Source organism: Pieris napi, chromosome 10, assembly GCF_905475465.1.
Source record: "Pieris napi chromosome 10, ilPieNapi1.2, whole genome shotgun sequence".
In the NCBI taxonomy this organism is placed as follows: Eukaryota; Metazoa; Arthropoda; class Insecta; order Lepidoptera; family Pieridae; genus Pieris; species Pieris napi.
In genome coordinates, this window is record NC_062243.1 from 2,594,918 (window position 1) to 2,610,468 (window position 15,551).

The window sequence follows — 15,551 nt, forward strand, 5'->3', positions numbered from 1 at the left end:
AGTTTAGAAAAATATTAACTTTATATTTTTTTAATAGAAAATTAAATGTATAAAAATATTGATAAGGAGGTTGGGGAATTAGATGTTACAAATATATAAGCGTCGCAAATATTGAGCAAAATCCATTTGTGAATTGGTTAAAAAACTCATTTTGTGGCGATGTTGACAAAACGTTGATTACGCTTTGGTCTTTTAATTACTTTTTATTGTACCATGTTTCCGTTGATAGCTTATGCCCTTCGTACAAATGTGACGGCTAAAGCTATTTTCTAATGTTGAAATCAAATAATTTTCCAATTCACCGTTAGAGCTATCTAAACACATTTATATTTTTTGTGGTAATGACTCTGATGAGCGACAGAGTTATTTACGGAATGTCGGACCTATTGGCAATTGCAATTATAATCTCACACATTCTTAGTGCCCTAGTATTCCATGATATCGAACATCGTGCAACATAATGCTTACATATTCGATTCAATGAGTACGACTCTAAACTTTTTACGTATCAACAGGCTAACATTCTCTCTCTTTCGCACACTATCATTTGTACCAGCTAGAACGAGACGTAAATAGGGATAATAGAAAAGTTGTCTATGTGTGCTCACGTGAACGTTCGGACATGTCTGGAACTCTGGACGTGTGCTACATATATGAGAAAGCTAGGCTAGATAGACCTGTTGCCGCCTCCTTATATCCTAGTGTTTTCTAAGAACATCTAATGCTCTGAGGAATTCTAACACAGTCTCATCTTAATTGACTGTATCCTCAAGACTGTATTTTCCATTGGATTATTATTGTGTATGAATAATAAATACAACACACAAATACATAAAAAAATTATACCTACAGATAGGTAAAATTTATTTAGGTCCTAATTAGACAATACAAAAATTATATTAAATTAATAATAGACGTCAAATTATTTTAATTATGTATAGATATAGATAGATAGAGCATGTTTACAGTCTATTTTAGAAAAGGAAGGCATTTTTGAAAATCAATAAATTTAAATCTAAATAAATCTAAAACGATTTTGTTAGTCACATTTTAACCCTTCACCTTGCCATCTAAAGTACCAGGATCGCATGAACACGAAGTACTCACCCAGACACAGACATCCCGCAAGGATCCAAGCGGCCAACATTGTACTAGTTACTGGTGAGGTAGACGCACTCTTCGCCGCTTCATTGGTTTCGCACACGATAACCACATCACACACACATAAATGTTTTGTCTCACTTCACAATTATCTTACTACTGTTTATCCGATATCTGCAACAAAAGACGAAGTAATTTTATAATCATTTATATGAAATAAAATGTAGACGCCAAAACGGCGTTACATTGTCAGACAGAATAGATTTACTTGAACTAGAACACTGGGTCAAATTTACCAGTTGAAATTTATGTTAAAGCTTATTTACTGTGCTTTTTAAATATGTATATTTAAAAAAAAAATTGTCACTCCGCCGGACTGTGGGTTTTCCCCACTGATTCACCGAAATATTTTTAGTTTCAACTTATCGGCAATTTTATTTTGTAAAATTGAGATCCCGACTTCTATATTAAGTTTTTGTATACAATTTCGATTTAGTTATTATAATACCTATAGCGATGCCGTCGCAAAGCTGTCACTCGACTTAGGGCTAATTTCACCAAACTCAGATAAGTTTTATTCCAAGGAATTAACCCTGGAATAGCAAATTTTACATTTCACCAACTACTTAACCTGAGAATAAAACGTTATTCCAAGGATAAGATTTATACGCCCAATTTTGAACGAATACGGAGATATTCCTTGGTTAAAAATGGCCGCCATGTCATGTCAGCTGTTTTCTATTTATTCTTCGATGTTTCATTTGTGCAAAAAGATTTCGTGTTTTGATTTTCTCCCGTTTTAATATTTCATTTTTAATTTTTATTTCAACTTCAAATATTTTTTTTCCTTCCTCTCTCTCCTCAGCAGCAAAATTCATTTGCATTTGTACAGCTTTTATTTTAATTTTATGTAACTCTTCTAAAGTTGAAGAAACCGGTAAAGTAGGTCTGCGTCTGCTGCTCCAATTTTTTTTTTGAGTGAGAGGGGTATTTCCAGCATCCTCTACAGATATTAAAGCACAGTCATCAATATCCATATCCAAGGCAAGAGGCGTCGATTTAGCTGGCTGAACCACAGGCTGAACTGACTGTGCACGCAGAGGAGCAGATTTCTGAGATTGCAGCATCTTTGGGGTGTAGTCTCCCCAATCAGCAGCACAGTCACCTTGTGATTTATCATTATCGCAGGTAAAATTTGCAGCATCAATATCCAAGTCAAGAGGCGTTGACTTGGTCACAGTGGTGTTCGGCACAAATATGCCTGATACATCTGGAATTTTAACTGTAGCCAATGTTTCATTTTCTTTTAATATAAAATTATCGCAATCATATGGATATTATTTTCTTCTTTCAAATCAAAACCAAAATAAACACTCAGGCAAAACAAAGCTTCTATGACCTGACCACAGATTACAAAGTAGGTTCCATGACAGCTTCAAACTGACGTATAATCCAACTAAAGTAAAAAGTTCTATTTAACCTTCATGTTCTTTAAAGAAATTGCACATTTAATTTGTTTTCATTATACACTCATTCGTTCGTTCACTCAATATACACTTCCACAGATAAGCAAAACGGCTATTCCAAAGAATAGCTAATCTGAGACTAGTTTATCGGATGTTTTACATGGTGAAATGTAAAGTGAGTTATCTGGGATTAAATTCAAGCGAATATGTTTATCCTTGGTATAGCTATTCTCGGATAACTACGACATTGGTGAAATCAGCCCTTAGAGATACGAATGAAAGGATATAGTCTAAATGGGAATAGAATTTAATTGTATCGAATATTGTTTTATCCGACAAAATTGTTCCTTCTGTTCATCATAGTTATCACACGGTATTTTCTGATTTTGAAATAATCTTTCTAATTAAAAATATACGACACAAGTAGGACGGAATTATAATAATTATAAATTATAATAATTATTAGAATTTTAATTATTATAAGATTTTGATAAATTAATAATCAACACAAATAATTAATATTTGTCAGAGTAGACTAAACAGCCGTAACACATAATACCTAACATACTTAGTGTTTCCTCGTAACGTACACTTTTGCGGTAAGCCTTCGACTTTCACATCGCATTTCTATCTAGAAATCAATTCACGAGAAGCTGACATATTTTGCCCTGTCGTTCCACTTGGATCAATCAAAGTACGTGGAAATAATTTATTATTCCCTTTGAAATATGCCGTCTTTCAACTAAGTTCTGAAGACTTAATTATAATTTCACTGCAAATATATCGATCTCAAATTTGTGAATGTGTGTGATTTTATTTCAACATATTATCGACATAATAAATTACACTTAGTTATAATAACACAAATTTTACATATTTACAGATTCAAATTTAATTACGTGGAATAAGTGATACCATGTTCCATAATAAACATATTTTATTAATATTTAGTATAGAATCACTAATCACTTTCGACTATGGAATAGTCGTTAATTTATATACATTGACAAATGGAATAAACCACAAGGTTTTAAACTGATTTGATTTTGACGTTGTTAATTTAAAACCTCCGTGACATATAATGATAATGGCAGCTAACAACGCTCCGAAACACAATTTTTTTAAAAGCAAATTTTTACTTTTACTCATGTACGATCGCTAGACCAAGATCGTACAGAAAATTTACGATTTTTCCAGCAAGTATTATGTTCGGGGAATTACCCAACAAGCTAACGTATGCCTAGATCTTTTACTTGAATGAAGACCCTTGTTTCATATAAAGTCTGTATTTGTGTGCATTGTTACAAAACTTATTATTTTTGAAGAGAAAACTTCTTTTGAACGTCGCAAACGCGTACACTTTTTTGGAATGGGTACAAAATGTTAAACTCGCGTCAGGACACCGACACAGTGACCTGATCGAAAATTCGTAAGACGGATGGAGAGTAGACAGCTGGCGCGGCGTATTTTATGTAATATAAATTGTCATGTTTGTGTACGATAGCGCAATAAATAAATATTGTGTTCTACCACATAAATGATAGTACTTTTATACTGATAATTAAAGCAATTCGTGCAAAATTATTCCCTAACCATTCCAAAATATCAAAAATGCTGAACGTTAATATTCAAGTTTTCACTTCAGCCGGCACTCCCGGAGTGCAACCTGTCGTTTTTTCTCATGTAAAGACTTATATTGGAATAGTCAAAAACCTGTTTTTCTCATCAGTCTCGAGCTCTAAGTGATTATATCCTCTTTTGATCTGCATACTGTCCTTTAATTTTTTGTGTTACTTCAATACGCTTAAGCAAGAATGGGCAGTGAAAATTAAGAAGAGCGACCTGCGCCAAAAAATAAATTAGCTAAAAGAGGAGAGCGTTCTGCATTCTGCAGAGGAACAAACACGGAGCACAGAAGTATCGTCCCGATTGGGAAAAATTAGTTTTATTTAAGGACTGTTTAGCCGGTAAAAACCAATTTAAAGCCAGGTGCACTGGTTGTGACGTCGAAATGGTTTCAGAATATAGAGTTTTAAACTTACACTATTTAAGGCAAAGGCAGCCAGTCATTTTAAATAAAAACTTTCCACTTTTATGTTGTACGATCTTTTCATTTCAAAATTTCCTTGGAATGTTCTTTCCGATCATGTTTTTTTTCATCTGGCAGCCCTGCCTGTAGAATTAAATCTAGGTCATTAATAATAAATTCAAATAATATCTGAATTTATAAAGATTTTGTTAAATAATTGTTCAATATTTATTATTTAATATGTTTCCTGGATAATGTTCGTTCGGGAAGAATATATTACCTGAAACGAGTCCCATCTCGTGTTTTAATTATTAGCGTTTGTTTTTTTTACTATGAAAATTTCGCATTTATTTTGACAAAAAAAAACCACTATTTAGGATCCGAAATATCTTTGATTTTGTTGCCTCTGGAGAAGAGGCGTAGCGTTCAAGTGCACAGATGCTAATTAAAGATTACAAGTTGGCGCCTGGTAACCCTAGAACAGCCTTGCGATTCTGTTACTCACTTTTCTAACTCTCACAGCGGTTTTCACAGCGGCGGTCGCGCTCAAATCAGTCGTAAAGCAGACATTTTACGATTTGGCATTCTGATAAACAATAAACTACAAGCTCTCTCCTTATCCCTCCAGCATCGCAAGGCTGGTGCTTTCTTCGCTCAACGACTAAGCAATTCAGTCAGAAAATTCTGCCAGCATTAGAGGTACACTGCCACAGGGACCAAACTTTTTAAATTTATTATAGTAATCTTTTATACTACTAATATCCATTTTTAATGAAGATTTTAATTATTACTATGTCGGTTAAGAATATTGTAAATACTCTATATTTGTGTGTTATTAAATAAAATGTCATGTTAAGAATGCCAGATCAAGTACTAAATTATTGTAACATTTAAGAGAAGAGATTTTATGCTTCTTTGAATTCAGAATCTACTGGTTGATTGAAACATTCTTATTGGATTGTTCATTTATAAGGCTGTAGGCACGAAGATGATAATATTATATATAATTTTTTTTCCATAAGTTTTTCATATATTTAGCTGTAAGTTTGACTTTTTTGTTAACAAAAATTTAACCGTTCATTATGTTAAAAGGTTTAGTCGCCTTGTTTCTAGCATTCATATGTTGACACAATTTTGTATCACTAATGTATTTAATACCAGAACTTCACACAGAAGTACATATGTATGTTTTTAAGCGTTTAAGTAATTTGTTAGTTAAACGTTGAAATAAATAAATTCAAAAGGATTTTAACTGTTTCATTTATTACTTAAATAAAATATTTACTTAATAAAAGTGTTTAAATATTTAAGATCCATTATGTTTGTGCTAAGCAAGTTCAAGTTAAACTTTGTTATTTAAACTTATCGAAGTAATTTTGTTATCTCTTAAAACCCAATCATTCTAAGGATATCTAAAAGTATTATATCTAAACGAACTACTATTCGTACTCAGACTAGTTTATTAGAAGCAATTTAACTAAGTGTAAAGTAAGTTACCTATATTAAAATATTTTGGAATTTAATTCGTATTAAGTATATTATTCAATTCCTAGCCGTTTTTTATTTATTTATTGTATTCATTTACACTTCGTTGCAAATAAAAGAAACACAATACATAAAAATTATAAGGAATGCAACGGGCGGCCTTATCGCTAATAAGCGATCTCTTCCAGGCAACCCTAGTTAAGAGAAAAACTTAAAAAAAAATAAAAAAGAAACATGCATGCGAGAAGTGCAGAATCCTTAATCTAAAGTAATACAAAAAAAAAATATATTAATAACAAACTAAAAACTTAAAAGCTAATCTTACAAATACATGAACAGCGAATAGTGATGTAAAAGGTGTTACAAACTATTTTAGAATTTAGAGTAGGAATTTAGTAAAGAGAAATAAATAAAACAGCTGAGTTAGACAATGGTGCGAACCGCTCAATTTCTTGGAAAAGACAGGGGCGATATATTTATTATAACAGACTACATTGACAGATACAGATTACATTGACTGATACAGACTACATAATATTAAGTGGATGCGTTCAGTTTAACATCCTCCCTTGAACGCAAACCCATAGCGATGAGGAAGTGCTGGTGTTTGGGCTTCGGTAGGGCTTTGGTGAGGCAGTCAGCAACCATCGAATCAGTGCCCACATATTCAATCTTGACATCACCACATTCAACTTTGTTCCTCAGATAGTGGTGACGAACATCAATGTGTTTACTCCTAGCATGATAACTGTAAGTACCTGTAAGTTTAATAGCACTTTGATTATCACAGTACAAAGTAATAGGTGTAACCTTTAAAGAAGGCCACAGTTCACAGTGCAACTGTCTCAGCCACATAGCTTCTTGAGTAGCAGCTGAGAGCGCCATATACTCTGCCTCAGTAGTAGACAAGGCAACAGTTTGCTGCCTTTTTGAATTCCAAGATATCGCTGCACCCTGGAAATTAAAAATGTATCCAGTACATGATTTTCTGTCTTCAGTACAGGAAGCCCAATCAGAGTCTGAGTATCCAGTGATTTCTTCATCAACATTACTTTTGTATACAAGCTGTAGATACTTTGTACCTTGTAAGTATCGAAATAACCTCTTAACAGCATTCCAATGCTCTTCTGTATGAGAACTATTATATCGACATAATGTATGCACTGCATAGCATATATCTGGCCTTGTTCCTTGTGAGATGTATAATAAGCAGCCAGTGGCTTCCTGGTAAGGTATACTTTCAAATTTTTCAGAACTTGAAAACTTTTATTCGGTTCCATTGGAGTTCCTACTGAGTTACATTGTTCCATACCAAAACGTCTTAATGTATTTTCTATGTACCTAGTTTGATCAATGGCTATTCCTTCTGAACTGTATGAAATACAAAGTCCAATATAACAATAAGCAATTCCAAGCTCATTCATTTTGAAATTATTCTTCATTTTTACTTTTATATTGTTTGCTGACTCCTGACAGTTGTGAAACAACAAAATGTCATCAACATATATAGTTATAAACATAACATGTTCATTTTCATATTTATAGTAGACACAAGGATCTACATTCGATTTTGAAAATCCAATACTACTCAAAAAATTATCAAGCTTTTTGTTCCAAGTTCTACTGGCTTGCTTCAAACCATATATTGATTTATTCAATTTGCAAACTTCTTTTGTCCCATTATCATATCTGGATGGTTGTGACATGTATAGCTCCACATCTATGTCACCCTGTAAAAATGCTGTGACAGCATCCAGCTGTTCTATCTTGAGCTGATATTTAGCTGCTATTGCAAGCAGGTATCTAATGGAACTTAATCTCACAACAGGTGCGTAGACTTCATTGTAATCTATATATTGTTTCTGCTGATAACCTTTTATAACCAACCTCGCCTTATATCTTGTGACGTTTCCATCGCCATCTATTTTAGTTTTAAATACCCATCTGCAGGGAATAGCAACCCTTCCATAAGGGAGTTTTGACAGAGTCCATGTATTATTTTCCAATAATGAATTGTATTCATCATCCATGGCACTTATCCATTTTTGTGAGTTTTCACATTGCAAGGCTTGCTCCAATGTTTCAGGATCTGGCTCAATAGATTTCTCAATTTCTTTCTGACAGAGGAAGGTAGGCATAGCTCTGTGTTTTCTAGGCCTTAAATTAATTCTGTTTATAGGTGATTCACTCCTGGATATAGAATGCTCCGGGACATAATCATCATCACTTGCACAGACTGCACTATCAATTTCCTTTAAAGTCATGTCAGTAGTATCATCTAAATTATCTTCATTTATAACTACTTGCGATTCAGTAAGTGGTAGAAAAGCAAAATCTTTATTTACACTTTCTTCTAGGAACATTACATCTCTGCTTCTCATTACTTTTCCTTCAGTTTTGTCAAACAATCTATAACCCTTGGACTCTAAACAATAACCTACAAATATAACCTCTTTTGACTTACAGTCCCATTTTAACCTCTTCTCCTTTGGCACATGCATCATAGCTCTGCAACCAAACACTTTAATGTTACTGATATTAGGTTTAATGCCGGACCATAATTCCTCAGGAGTTTTATATTGTAAAGACTTTGTTGGTGAGCGATTGATAACATATGCAGCGGTGGCTACTGCCTCAGCCCAAAACTTCTTAGGTAGGCCAGAATTAATAAGCATACATTTAGCACGTTCTGTTAAAGTTCGGTTCATCCTCTCACTCATGCCGTTCTGTTCGGGGGTATAGGGTATAGTGAGTTGACGTTTGATACCAGAATCCCTACAAACCTTATCAAATGCTTCATTGACATACTCCTTTCCATTGTCAGATCTTAGTGTTTTAATTTTAGCATTTAATTGATTCTCTACTAGTAGCTTAAAATCTTTAAACTTTTCGAGTACTTGTGATTTAGAGCTGATAAAGTAAACAAATACCTTTCTAGACCAATCGTCGACAAAAGTGACATAATATCTGGCACCACCGAGAGACTTTTCCTCCATTGGCCCACATACGTCTGAATGCACCAACTCCAGGAGGGCGGAAGCCCTTGTGCCAGCATGTTTGAATGGTTGCCTTGTTTGCTTACCTTTTAAGCAAGTATTACATACCACATGCTCCTCTCTACTTGATTCTATATCTGCTCCTTCTGTAGACTCATTAAGTTTCTGAAGATCATTATAATTTAGATGACCCATCCTTTGATGCCATAGATGTACAGATGACATCAAAGCATAAGTTTCATTATGAACCACATATAAATTGTTCTTTATATATCCAGTGAGAATTAATTTAGACTCTTTATAAACATTACATGTATTCTTACTAAATTTTACTTGACAGTTATTCTGTGTCATTTGGCGGACTGACAGAAGATTAACAGCCAAATCTGGCACATATAAAACATTTTTTACTTGTATTGTACCAATTTTTAATTCACTTTCACCATCATATGTTTCTATATTTACTTTACCACAGCCTTTTACTGTTAATATTTTGTTGTCTGCAACTTTAATGTTTGTTACTAAAGCAGGTCCGTAGTCATAAAGCCAATCTCTCTTGTTTGTCATGTGCATTGCAGCTCCTGAATCAATGTACCAGCATCCACTCTCTAGGCCTGGTGAGGCTGGAAACGCTGCAACATAGCTAGAAGAAGTATTAATAGTTTCAGACTTATTCTTTTGATTTGAGCTATTTGAGGCACAAAATTTGGCTAAATGACCATGCCTATTGCACCTAAAGCACCTGGGACCTTTACTATTTGCTTTAGAACCTGAACATTTACTATTCTTTGCCTTGCCTTTGTGGAAATTTGAAAAAAAAACAGATGAGTTGTCCGGAGACTTTACATCCTGTAAAATCTTTGTTTTAACTAAATCAGCAGTGATGGACACACCTGAGCTTTCCATAGCCATAATCATAGGACTATATGACTCTGGTAACCCGGCTAATAATAATGTGCCGAGCCACTCATCATCTACAATGAATTTTATATTACGAAGCTTGTGTGCACATGTGATGATTTTGTTGACATAGTTCTCAACACTACCACAACTTTCCAGATCTGTTGTAATTAGTTCTCGCAGAAGACCTACCTTCCTCAACAAGCCGGAGTCATCAAAAGCCTTTCTCAGGTTATCCCATACCTCCTTAGCCGTGGTGGCATCCTGGATATGAACATAGTTCATAGGGTCAACTAGAAGGACTATTTTTGACCTTGCCTTCGTATCTTCGGTCTTCGTAAAAGCCATGCCCGATGTCTCGACACATTTCCACAAATCTTCATGCTCTAAAAAGGTTTTCACCGCGAAACTCCATGTAGGATAATTATCACGGCCCGCCAAACGATCAATTTGAGCAAAACGGGGGTCCGCCATTGTAAGCTGAAAAGTTAATGACGTCGCAACGTATCACGAAATCAATTTGCATCAACGTGATGCCTATCACTTTATAAATCCTACTTCCCTATTTCTATCCGGGCGTCTGGGCCCATAACCTGTTACAAACTATTTTAGAATTTAGAGTAGGAATTTAGTAAAGAGAAATAAATAAAACAGCTGAGTTAGACAATGGTGCGAACCGCTCAATTTCTTGGAAAAGACAGGGGCGATATATTTATTATAACAGACTACATTGACAGATACAGATTACATTGACTGATACAGACTACATAATATTAAGTGGATGCGTTCAGTTTAACAAAAGGAAACATAAGAATTATACAAGTCACGATTGATGAGGATAGGATAAGGTTAAGAAATTATTATACAGAAGAGTTTTAAAAGATGACAGAGAGGTAGCCAATCGTACGGAGTCAGGCAGCGTATTCCACAACTTAATGGCGGAGATCGTAAATGATATATATGTTTTATTCAGGGATACCATTTTTTTTAGATAGAATAGGCGGCAAACCAGCTTAGCTGATGTTAAGACATACCGCCACCTATAGACACACTTGCTTAAAGGCTGCAAGTGCGTTCGCCGTCCTATTAGAATTGGTACGCTCTTTCTTCGATTTGGTAATGGTGAAAGAATTTTTAAGTTTTTGAGACAAATATACAGAAAGAATAATATTAGTACATTATCGGATATTAAATTTTTTGAGTGACACCGTTTTTGAAATTTAAAATCATTATTTACAGACCATTAGTGATAGTCCGTCGTTTTATAACTAAACGTTTTTAAAGCAGTTTTTGCCGCGCTCCAAAACTATGTAGAACCAGCTACCCACCGATGTTTTTCCGAACAAAAAATGTCCTTCAAGAAAAGAGCGTACCGATTCTTAAAAGGCCGGCTAAGAACTTGCGAGCCTTCTGGCAAAGTGAGTGACCATATCGCGCAGCCCGGACATACAACGACCAATGTTTAAGCTTTGACTTGTTTAAGCTATCGCGGAATATATAGGAGTATTAAGAATATCCATAGCCCAAAATCAAAATTTTTTGCAGCTGATGACCTCATCCATCCCCTATTTGCGTTTGATCCACGACTTTTTGGCCACCCTGTATAGTCGTCTATATAAGTATGCGGTGTAAACTGACCAAATTTTATTCTTTAGTTTCAAACTGCTATACATTTCTTCATAATTGGGTTAGTAGTGCTCTATACAATAGTAGAGCAATTTTAATTGTTCGTGCCATTATATCAGAGATTTATGATATAAAACACGCGAAACGCGATCTAATAAACGATATCTACTTTTTATAGCTAATGAAAAGTTAAAACGAATAATTCATTCAATTGTATTTTCTATAAAGTAACGGAGTTCAGAGATGTTACAAAGTCTTGGGATTTCTCGAAATATTCCGGATATTCGAAAGTTACAGCCTAAAACTTATAATTTATTCTTGTAGAAAGAAAACTTAATTATTCGACTTTAACCTTTCAAATTAAATAGTAAAAGAAAAAAATTTGAATGAAGTGTTTTAAAACTAAAAAAAATCGTATTTATGAAGTTGGTATATTTTGATAAGGATCAATACCTAGGTACGAATAAAGAGCCTTTTCTAGCGGTGGTATTTTAATGAAAAAAAATAATAAAAGGACGTTTATTGTGACGTAACTATAAAAGATAGAGACATGCTGTTGCGATATTTTTTATAGATAGTGATGAGTCCTGAAAAATTTAGTTAACTTAATTTTATATTTTATACATCATTTTGTTCTATCATTAATAGTTTTCGCAGCGCACGCGATTGAAGGAAGTTTTTTGTTTATTTTTTTTACACCTTGGGTTAGATTATTAAAGTTTTAGTAAGCATCCCTAATTTTTTTGTAAATGAAACATAGTCTATGTCACTCAGGAATAGTGTAGCTTGCCAACGGTGAAATAATTTTTGAAATCGGTCCAGTAGTTTCGGAGCCTATCCATTTCAAACAAACAAAAAATCTTACCTTTCCTCTTTATAATATTAGTATAGATGTATATGAATATTGTGTTTCAGCAAAGACGCATACACAAAAGTACATGAATAGTAAAGTCCAGGCGTTAATTGGTCAAAAAAATGTACCTTGTATTTAAACTATTTCGGTTTTAACGCAAAGTCAAAATAACTTTATTAATATAGGTAAACAAGTACACTTATGAACGTCAGAAAATAAGTTAAAGTAATTCTAAATTTACATTTACTACCAGTTCGCAAGTCAAGGGCGTAGAGCGGGCAAGAAGAACTGGCATGGAACTTACCGCCACTCTTTTTAACCGCTAAGTTTGGAGTCATACAAATTGTTTGAACTGGAGCAAATCAATCCCAAGTATTAGAATTATTTAATTATTCGTCAAATTTATAAAAAGCTTTATTGATTGATTTACGTTGAACGAGAGAATTTATTTAGTGATAATTCTCTAATTTCGCTTGAGAGTGTTGTCAAACCGAATACAATTTAATTTACAATAAAATCAAAGATGTGGCACATAATCTGGTATGTTAAGGTGTTCGTCTATCACGGAGAAAGCTGTGTTTACGGCGATCACGCTCTACTGACTGTGGTCAAGTGGATCAGCCGATGGATAGTGGCCACGCACGCTTGACCTTTTTATATTCCTTTAGGGTGTAACTTATTTTCGATATTATATATAATTTGCAACAGGTTAGACTAACAATATTAATAATTTTTTTTTATAAAAATGTATTATTTGCTAATGTAATTTTACTCTAATGTTATTTATTCTATTGATTAAAAAGATTAATATTTAAAGAAAATTTATTTTTATTAATACATTAGTAAAAATTGCTCCGCAACAATTAAATATAATAGTGAAATACGTTTATGATGTACAAGGGTCTTAAAATTACATCTAGTATTATATATTCAATGTATATGTTACCGGAAATGTATTTAATCCGTCATTATATACATTTCCTCGGAATTGTATGTAAATCCTAAAATCGCACGGAAATGTGTACAATAAATTATACTAGACACATTTCATAGGAAATCTATACATTGTCTAATTAGCAATCGGAAATGTAAATATTTATAATAGATACCAAGCGAATCTGATAGATTTTCAGCCCGACGATAATAACAAATTTATGGTGTATCATGTATGACGACTCATTGGTCTAGTGGTTAGTACCCCTGACTGCGAATTCATGGGTCCCGGGTTCGATCCCCGGCTGAGACGAACATCAATGTGATGAGTATTTGGTGTTGTGCTTAGGTCTTGGGTGTTTAAATATGTATTTATATGTCTATCTATCTATAAGTAATATGTATGTATATCCGTTGCCTAGTACCCATAACACAAGCTTCACCAGCTTAACATGGGACTAGGTCAATTGGTGTGAATTGTCTTTAAAAAAAAAATAAAAAATTCAAGATCATCATTTGTTGTTTTAAAACCACTTAAAACAAAACAAAATGTAGAAGTGGAAGGTTAGGTTAGTTTAGGTCAATTAAAGCATTATTTTTATACATTTCCTAATACAATATTAGAATTACATACAATTCCTAGGAATTGTGCACATTTCCTAGGACATTTATATATTAAATAGTTTTCGAAACCATATTTTATACATTTCCTAAATAGCTTCGGAATTATATAAATTTCCTAGGATTTGTAAAAAATTCCTAGATTTCATACATTTCCGGTAACATATACAAGGGCTACAAGCCACCTAAAACGGACTTCGCAAATAATGTATACGGAGAACGGACAATCTCATATATTGTTCCGCCTTGTTAATTACCCTCGAATCTTAAAATAACACCCGAAAATTGCAAGGGTAATTAAAATGTATTTTTTAGCCAACCTGGGATGTGATTGCTTGGTTCCATAAATATAAGATAATAATATTCTGTTTAAGGTATAAAAACTTATTTCTCTCTGTTTGTTATAATGTTATCATTTCGTTTTTTGTATTAATTGTATTTTTTTAACTCTATGGTTTGTGTAAGGAATTTAAAATGACTGCTTTTGGTGCTTTCTTTACTAAATATATAGATATAAATCTTCTGAACATGCAAATTTAGGAAATTACACTGTTGGAGCATTAATTATCATAGGTAACATTATCGTACGGCAATTATTATACATCGTTATTATTGTAGAAACTCTAAGGTTGCAGCTCCTTACAAACATTTTGTAAAACAAAAAAATGGCGATTAAAAGAGTGGCGGAGAGTTTATTGCCAGTTCTTCTCTCCCGTTCTACGCCCTTGATTTGAGAACTGGCAGTAAATGTAAAATTCGAAGCATTAATATATATTTCTTTACTGACAAGTCATAAGTGTACATTATGTTACCTATGTGATTAAATGATTTTTTTTTAAAAGTTTTAGCGTAAAGTTAAAAAAAGCGTTAAAGTAAAGCACTCTTGTAAATCAAGATTTTACAGAAATTGAAACAACTCGCGCGTAATTCTTAAAACACTAAACTTTTACGACTTGGGGCCGGCGTCGTAAAAATTTACAATTAAACAAAACAGATAAAATACAGTTAGAATATTGTAAAGCAATTTTAATCACGATAACCAACCATATTTATTGCTATTCTTCATCAAATTGGTCATAGACTTAAGCATTTAGGTCAATACAACAAAGCTGACCGAACAACAGTTTCACTTGGTGTTTAGTCGCTAACATCGCATCGCTTCATTACCAATGAAAGCGTATAAAGTGCGCGTATAAATTTTGTGCTTTTGTTCGGTACTTTGTGTCATTTGAAACGCGTTTAATCGTAAATATCAATAATGAAGTCCCGACACCAGTACTAACAGCAAGTAATGTTATAGAAATGTCACTACAGATAATACATAGAGTGTAGGTACCTACAAAATCCGGAAATTCCTCCTTGACTGTGTCCATGGACTGCAATAGAAACCCTTTATGACCGACTCGCAGGCCGCTCTATCGTAAAAAAAAATATTATTGTTTCTCATAGATTTTAGAATCAGTACGAGTCCGTTTTCTAATATAGCTTATAGTTGGAGTGATCAGCACAGAGTTTAGGATCATAGGTTACATAAAACACTA

The 15,551-nt window shown here is 33.5% G+C and overlaps 1 protein-coding gene across 3 annotated transcripts in view; it reads right to left on the reverse strand.

The window, feature by feature from the left end:
• LOC125052952 (tyrosine kinase receptor Cad96Ca) overlaps positions 1–15,551 on the reverse strand; it is a 59,024-nt gene that overhangs the window by 31,458 nt on the left and 12,015 nt on the right. For all 3 annotated transcript variants that reach the window (XM_047654059.1, XM_047654060.1, XM_047654058.1), the window contains exon 2: positions 1,108–1,275. In XM_047654059.1, the coding sequence (XP_047510015.1) occupies positions 1,108–1,147 (40 nt within the window). In that variant the 5' untranslated portion in view covers positions 1,148–1,275. The remainder of the gene's footprint in view (positions 1–1,107; positions 1,276–15,551) is intronic.